The sequence below is a fragment of the Branchiostoma floridae genome, chromosome 1 (genome assembly GCF_000003815.2).
Source record: "Branchiostoma floridae strain S238N-H82 chromosome 1, Bfl_VNyyK, whole genome shotgun sequence".
Lineage (NCBI taxonomy): Eukaryota > Metazoa > Chordata > Leptocardii > Amphioxiformes > Branchiostomatidae > Branchiostoma > Branchiostoma floridae.
In genome coordinates, this window is record NC_049979.1 from 16,501,338 (window position 1) to 16,509,953 (window position 8,616).

General features: G+C 43.8%; 1 protein-coding gene across 2 annotated transcripts; it reads left to right on the plus strand.

Annotated features, from left to right (window-relative positions):
- Positions 1–15: 15 nt before the first annotated feature.
- Positions 16–6,861, plus strand: LOC118410527 (dimethylaniline monooxygenase [N-oxide-forming] 2-like). 2 transcript variants are annotated; one of them, XM_035812295.1, is made up of 11 exons: positions 16–253; positions 512–628; positions 985–1,202; positions 1,321–1,434; positions 1,673–1,805; positions 2,428–2,483; positions 2,693–2,938; positions 3,157–3,301; positions 3,523–3,671; positions 3,923–4,094; positions 5,711–5,815. In XM_035812295.1, the coding sequence occupies exons 2-11, from the start codon at positions 514–516 to the stop codon at positions 5,740–5,742; spliced, it is 1,380 nt and encodes a 459-aa protein (XP_035668188.1). In that variant the 5' UTR covers positions 16–253; positions 512–513; the 3' UTR covers positions 5,743–5,815. The 2 variants fall into 2 exon arrangements, with proteins under 2 accessions (XP_035668188.1, XP_035668181.1); XM_035812288.1 differs by lacking the exon at positions 5,711–5,815 and adding an exon at positions 5,869–6,861 and having other exon boundaries at positions 19–253; positions 3,923–4,018.
- The last annotated feature ends 1,755 nt before the right edge of the window (positions 6,862–8,616 follow it).

The following is an 8,616-nucleotide window of genomic DNA, read 5'->3' on the forward strand; positions in this document are numbered from 1 at the left end:
GTGACGTCACAAGGAAGTGAAGTTTTCTTCTTCGAAGGTACACGTCGTTTCCTAGAAGAGGAGGGCTTGAGTGCATAAACATGAGTTCAGCAAATATAAAGAAGTTCAAAAGCTGGTCTGGGGCGCCTGCTGACAACAATCGAGTATAGACGGGGAGCAAAGGGACAGGCAGTGTTTGCAAGTTCTTACGGCGGCGTGGAAACCTGTTCTACCCACAACACGACCGGCGGATATCGACTGACTGACACACCAGGTGAGACTTGTGTGAACATGGATATGCATGCTCTTAATCGATTTGACAACTATCCAGTGCAGACTTATCCCGTATTTAACTCATATAACAATATGTATTTCATAGCTTTTATTCTTGTTACATGTATGTGTGTGCACCAAGCAGAGAATAAAATTGAAAACCTACGACAGTCAAGGCTGCCATGTTCAAAGAACAATTTGCGCATATTTCCTGAGAGGGTCATCTTGCCTGCTGAAGTTCATTGATTTCCTTCCCTAGCCATGGGTTCTAAGAAAGTGGCCATCATAGGAGCCGGGGTGAGCGGACTCACGTCAATCAAGGCTTGTCTGGAGGAGGGGCTTCAGCCTGTGTGTTTCGAGCAACATGATGATCTCGGTAAGAACCTGGCATTACATGTCTTATATGCTGATGCAACAACGTTGAATAATGAAATCCCATTCTAATCATGACAAAAACATTTAAATCATTATGGAATAGATTTTTCTTCCTACTGCCCTATGAAAGGGATGAAAATAGAAGGGAGGGATAAAAGATTGTAAGTAGCCTATGTGTAGGTGTGTGTGATTTTACCATATCCCAACATTCCTATCCACACAAAGCCTGTTTAACTTCCCTATCGTCAGTTTTTAAAGTCAATAGTGCCCAAGTTGTTATGCTATAAGCTTGCCAAAATCAATCCATGTCTACTTGTGTGCTACTGCTAGTAATCTCAGTGCAAACTGCAATTCCAGGCGGCGTATGGTACTACTCTGACGACGTCAGGCCCAACCAAGGCGCCGCCATGTACCGCTCTCTCATCACCAACTCCAGCAAAGAAATGATGTCATTCAGCGACTTCCCCTTCCCTAAGGACACGCCCCCCTACCTGCCGTACCACCGTGTGTACACATATCTACAGGACTACGCTCAGCACTTCGACCTGAAGAAACACATCCGATTCGGCACACAGGTGGGAATATTCTTGTTGTTGAACCACACCCTCTGCTTCTTTACCACCTGTACTAAATCGTTGTTCTGTTGTTCTCCTTTCTCACGTTCAAAATTGATATAATTGTGTATCACTCCAGGTCCGGCGCATAGAGAAGACAGAAGACTATAATGAGACAGGCCGGTGGGAGGTCCGTACCGTACAGACGGGGAACAGCGATGTGGAACAGAAAGAAATCTTTGACGCCATCATGGTACGTACTTGCGTGGCCATAGAAATAGAAATGTTAAACACAGAGATGACTGATAATCTTCGATGAAGTGTCAAAGATCCAACCGACCACTTGCGACATCTTCTACAGGTGCGGTCTACATGTGATTATCAAAGCTGCGACGGTCCACCTTTCTTTGGTACTTACATACTGTACTTACATTCCATATGTAAGTTAACTCATCTCAACTTCACCTCACGATTCCCTACTTCCTTCCCAGGTGTGTAACGGCGTGTTCGCCCGGCCGTACGTTCCAGACGTGCCAGGTCTGTCGGACTTCTCAGGCGTCACCATGCACAGTCAGGAGTACCGGACTGCCCAACAGTTCACAGGGAAGAAGGTGGTTGTTGTAGGTCAGTTATCGCCTTCCACTTACATCCTGTGTTTAAAGGGGCATTCCACTCCAGAAGGGAGTATTGTTTTCCAATAGATAATGTATCAATGAATGCATAATCAGCCGAACTTTGTGGAATTCACCTTGGGATGAATTACGTGATTTGTGTTTTATAAAACAATAATGACACTCACTAAACCCATGCAGACCCTACCCATGCATTCCCTATACGCATAGACACTTTGTTTATCGTACATATTTTCGGAATAAATGAGGTACGCTAAGCACACCGAGAAGGCAAATTGCTCATAAGATAGCAAAGAATACAAGAACAAGACGAGGTTTCTTAGCGAATCTGAAATTAGTTTTGTAACCTTAACTAAAAGTTTTGCATTGTATTCAGCCATAGGATTAATTCAATTAGAGGGTACTTGTGGAGTTTAGTAGAACATTGAATGCTTTTGAGGCATGTGGAGCAACTGGGTACTTTATCGTATAATGTGAAGTAGTATGTAGTTATCACTTCCTAAAATTGATATCTATCGGAAAATAACACTCCCGTGTGGAGTGGAATGCCCCTTTAAGCTGTGTCTAGCCAAATGACTTGAGATAACCTCATTCATGCGCGATTCTATCTGCAGGGGCGGGAAACTCTGCAGGCGACGTGGCGGCGGAGATCGCTCAGGTGGCGTCACAGGTGAGAGTAAACGTTTATGACAACTGCCGTGCTATAGTCTCCTTTAATTTGATCCCTACTTATTTCTCCCCTTCGCTAAACCTGTCCGCCAAAACCCATACCCCTAAATGTGCATATCCGGATGGTACTTTAAACTGTTTTATCAGTTCCATTTGACCCTTCCCCATGGACGTGCACTGTTCATCCTGACAACCCTTGCCGTTCCGCAGGTGTACCTGAGTCTGAGGGACGGTGCCTGGGTGCTCCCCCGGCTGGCTCAGGCCGGGATGCCGCGGGACATGATGCTGCGCCGGGTACTCATGAGCATGCCCGAGTTCATCGTCAACAAAATCATTAAGGGCGAGGCGAACGCCAGAGTGTGCCATGACAACTACGGGCTGACGTGTCCGGCCGAACCGCTCAAACATTCCGTCATGGCTAATGATGAAATAGGGTACAGACTGGTCACTGGGCAGGTAAGGTTGTACAGAGCATAATGTAAATGTATCGATGAACAATAGACAACATTTCATGCAGTCTGGTTGGTGTTTGTGCTTCTAATGATGTGTTGTTAGACTGTTTATTCAGTTGTTTATCTTGCCATGTGTGCCAGTGACAATTTTATAGCGCATCATGTCTAATGTGATATGTAATCGTAACTGCTCCTTGATAATCACACACCTGTCCCCAACAGGTCATCACGAAGCCCCAGCTCTCCCGGTTCACCCAGCACACCGCTCGGTTCGAGGACGGCAGTACAGTGGACGGACTGGACGCTGTGGTGTTCGCCACTGGCTTCAGTCTGGCGTTTAACTTCAGTGACAAGTCCATTCTTCCTGGTAAGTTTCTTGCATGTTTTTTGAAACTCTTCATGAAACTCTTAGAAATTTTTGTTTCACCTCATGTGGTGATTGCAAGTCTGTCTGCATTGTATCTTCTACTTTAGTCTGTAAGTTAAATGCATAGAAGATCTATTCAAAAGTGTCAAAGGCGCTCTTGTGAACATGGCTAAGAAGTACAATGCAAGTTTGGAAACCCCATTTATCCTGTTCTTTCTCAGATAACACGGAGGACCTGAACCTGTACAAGTTGGTGTTCCCTACGGAGCTGACAAAACCCACCCTGTCCGTGATCGGCTGCCTGTCTACCATAGGGGCCCATCCTCCTATCTACGAACTGCAGGCTCGCTGGGCCGTCAGGGTGTTCTTGGTAAGTGGGACGTTTCAGTGATTCCGCCCTGCGGTCACCACAGGTGTTTGAATAGCCACAACTGGCTATAGTAGACTGTGTAACTGGGCAAACAAATGGGCAACGCATAATGAAGTAAGCAAACAATAGGTTAAGTTACCCTTACGATTTCGCTGGTGACAAACAAATGACATTCATCCATCAAAGATGATATGTACTTATCTGAAGACATGAGACATTAACTTCACATTGCCCACTTATTCTTTTCCCAGGGCCTGAGTAAGCTTCCCGACAAGGAGACCATGCTGAAGCGGGTCCGCTCCGACAAGCTGGAGCTGAAGCAGCGGTTCGGCTACGTCAAGCTTCAGGTAACACGGGTTTGTCAAATCTTGATATATGAGCAGTATAAACTCAAGAGTCGGGTGTATTGTTATTGTGCGTTCAATCCATTGATATTGTGCGTATTTTGGCCAGAGCAAGTACAAAACGTTTTAGCTAAGCTCGACATCAACAAGGCCAAGGCCCGGACTCAATACCTGCCAGGGTCTTGAAACATGCTGCAACCGAGCTATCTAAACCCCTAGCAAAGCTCTTTCAGCTCTTGCTAGACAAACACTATATGCCGAAGCAGTGGAAAGTTGCCCACGTGATACCAGTTCATAAAAAGAACAACAAACACGACCCTAGCAACTACCGCCCAATATCACTTCTCAGCATTATAAGCAAAGTGATGGAATCAATCATAAACAAAGCCCTGTGGAAACACATCTCCGAGAACCATCTCATAAGTGACAAGCAGTTCGGATTCAGGGCTGGGCACTCCACAGCAGATGCACTGACGTACGTCATTCAACACCTGCATGACGCCAAGGACAAAAGACAGGAAAGCAGACTGATATGCCTGGACATAAGCAGAGCGTTCGACCGCGTATGGCACAAGGGGTTGATTGCCAAGCTGAAAGCCATCGGCGTCGATGGGAAGGTGCTAAACTGGATTGAGAACTACCTTGCAGACAGAGAACTGAAAGCCATTATCAGCGGAAAAACATCCACCGCCAGAGTCATTAACGCGGGAGTCCCCCAAGGCTCAATCCTTGGCCCCTTGCTCTTCATCATTTATATCAATGATTTGACAGAAAAGCTGGAAAACACATCGATGCTGTATGCCGATGACTCATCAATCATGAGCATTATAAAAGAAAGACGTGAAAGAGCTAGGGCAGCCCAGTCACTGAACTCAGACCTGGAAGAAATACAAAATTGGGCAAACAGCTGGAACGTCATATTCGGAGCCACAAAGTGTAAGTGCATGACAATTAGCAACTTGAAGGACGCAGTAGGCAACCACCCAGAACTCAGCTTCACGGACACTACACTCGCAGAGGTAGATGAAGTTGATCTCTTAGGCGCAACAATCCGAAAAGACCTGACATGGAATCACCACATAAAGAAGATGGCCGCGGACGCAGGAAAACGCCTGGGTCTACTGCGAAGAGCCGCCCCCTACCTCAACCCTCAACAGAGAGCCATCATATACAAGAGTATGGTGCGATCCAGCATGGAATATGCCTCAACCGTCTGGATGGGAGCTTGCTCCACCTCACTCGACCTACTCAACGCCATCCAAAGAAGGGCCACCAAGATCATAGACCTCCCCGAAACTGACCTGTACAAATATCAGATTCAGCCCCTGGAACAACGCAGAAACGTAGGGGCTCTCACCCTCCTGCACCGCATGTACAACCACGACGCACCTGCACCACTCAACAGTCTACTTCCTGAACCCTATACACATCGACGTGAAACCCGCCTGTCTACATCTCAACAATGCAACGCCTTGGAGCCTGTGAAATCAGCTACCACATCGCACCGTCGTACCTTCCTCCCGGCCACAACAAAACTCTGGAACTTACTGCCTCAGCACATAGTGACACTTAGGGACAAACAGAAGTTTAAGACAAGTATCAACAACCACTTCAGCGACCTACGTCAGCGCCCTTAAGGACAGCTGCTAATGCTGAAGATCGGAGTATGACTACATAGATAAAAAAAAAAAAAAAATCCGCGGCTAACACCCTGCAATGCGAAATAGTTAAACCAAGGAGGTTACTAGCTTGTGAAAGAGTTTAAATATCAAAGTAGTAGGGCCAATCATTGGATTAAAGAGTGTACTCCATGTTCCCTGCCTAACCTGAATCACATGCTGTCTATATTCCAGATGATGAACGTGCCGTACCGGGATGACATTGCCGAAGAGATCGGAGTGAAACCGTCGTTTTGGAAGCTCCTTCCTCGGGACCCAAAACTAGCTTTCCTCAGCTACTTCGGCCCCGCTTTCTCTGTCCAGTACCGCCTGCTGGGGCCACACCCCTGGTCAGGTGCAGCTGACCACGCCAAGTCAGCCCTGGCCAACACCCTGTACCCCTTCAGGTCACCTGCTCTGGACAAGGAACAGTCCTTCCTTTCATTGGCCAAAATCATGAAGTTTCTCTTGCTGTTCGGGATTGCAATGGTGGCCTTTAATCGTTTTATGTGACACATATGTGTCTAAAACCAAAGATCTCGAATCCCTTCCTCCCTTCCTGATATGGTAATTTTGATGTTGTTCTCCGCACAGTGTCAGTGCTATCTTGACGTCCCACCGGTATGAGTCTCCCAACAATCAATGTTGCAACATTATTTGGAGTCTCTGTAACAGAGTTTTGGAGTGTTGTATGTTGTTGCTTTGCTTAAGGTTATCACTTTAATTTGCGATTTGAAAAGGTAACATTATACCATGTTGGTGCTTTATATACCTTCCCTACTCGTTTACAATGCTCTTTTGATGTGTTTACCAATGTATTTATGTATACAGTTGTACCAAAAAAGTAATACAGTTACAAATGGAGCTGATGATAAATTCACTAGACGACTATAAGGTGAGTTCAAATGTAGAAAATTTGATAAAATGTCATGGATATCTCAAGAATAAAGAGTGAATGCTGTCTGTAGCTAAAGTCTCAGGCGATGGTGACTGGCGCTGCCTACATAGACATGGTAGTTAAACTCCATCAAACTACAATGTACATCACAAACTACATTACAAACTGTCAGTCACCGACAATGTCGTTTTGTAATTCAGTGGTTAGCGTATCACTCGTGACGTCAATGAGTAACTTTATTGTATTTACGGTGAATAAATTAAAGAACGGATATTGATGTGTCTATTCAATGTTGACCACGTTTCACTTTTTAACTAGTGCGATATTATTTAATGACATTCTACGATCTTGAAACAGTGAAACTTTCTTTGTTGTGTCAAATCAAGTAATGGCACTCATCGGAGTTTGAAAGATAATAGCCTTTAGAAGTTTTGCTCGTGATGTATTTGAACCCAGTTCGATTAATCAAGATATAGGTATACCGGCAAAAAAGGCTTAGTCTCAGCCAGACATCTTCGGCTGCTGAAAAATAGGCACAAACTTTCCGATTGGGGAGAATAATTTACCAGAGGTTTGTAAGTCCGTAACTCTATGGCCTCTTAATGACCCCATTTGGCTAATTCTGCCGTTTGAAACTCATTCTGGTGGGCTGGAGACTAATGAACGGGAGGGCTGATCTCAAAGTCTAGAGGCATCATGAGAATCAGCAGACATTTGTAAGTTTAATAACATAACTTTTGAACGATACAGCGTTAGATAAAAAAAAAAGACAGGGAGATAAAATGTAATGAATGAGGAAGGTGGTGGTAGGGGTGTAGATTTTGTATTTTTGGCATTTAGGACATATGAACTGATTGGAACGTTTAAATTAGCCACATAACATAATATACAACGCAACAAGAAAGGCGTTTTACACATTTTAATTCAACACAGCAAACAATACACTTCAGAACATGAGAAGGGCTCAGACTTCAACTGTTAGTGTTACATTATTTGTGTCTACTTGTTAGTCCGTTTTCACGCAAAAAAATATCAAACATGTTGTGGTGTAGAACTTATCCTGTAGTTTTGTGTTCATTTGAGCAAAGATGGATTCCAGGTAGTACGCAGGTAGAACACGGAATCTCCAGGTTTATGATGCGAGTAACTCTGATTATGTTAGGCCATTTGATTTGATTATATGGATGACATCCTCTTGGAATCTAAAAACTGATGGTGTGCGAATAAAACAGTTTGCCTTCATTATGAAATCTAAGTGGTCAGGGAGTTTGAAGGTTGAACACACAAAATATACTGAACAACAGATTATTCATTTTTTTATCTTTCACATCTTCTTCGACCTTGCAATGTTCTATGACATTAGTATACGTTTTCTGATATCTATTTTTGCAATCCACGGCATATATTTGGTTTTTTGATGCTGCTTTGTATGATTTGGAGTATGGTTGATAACTTTTTATTTTATTTTTGGAAACAGCCGAAAATTGATGCGCGCGCGGATGGCATCCATATAGTGAATCAAATCAACATGGCCTTAGAATTCACATGTGTCTGTCCAACATAACTGCGTACACTTTGATGAAGAGGAAAATGTGACATACGTCCGACACAATGACTGTAGTGTAGTGATGTTTAGTGATAGAGTTACACAGAATAAAGTCACATTGATCAAACCCCCATAAATGAGGTTCACGTCAAATTCAGCACTGACACGTTTGCACAAGAATAGAAACCATTTGTAATAAAAGCTAAGCCTCAAATATCAGTTGGGGTATCTGTATTTGTGATTATAAAATATTACAATTGTGTAAAATGATGTTCAAAGGACATGATATCTGAATTTTCAGTTTTGGAGACAGCAAACCATTTTCTCAGGTTGTAACTGATCACTGAATACACAGCTTTTGCTGTTTGCCTTTAAGACATTTCTGTGGATTTCATTTCATTTTAGTAATGCTGAAAGCAACTAGCATTCATCCTAAATGTTCCTTCATGTTGAAATATTAGGTAAAAAGGCACACAAAATACGCACGCCGGTCAGTAAG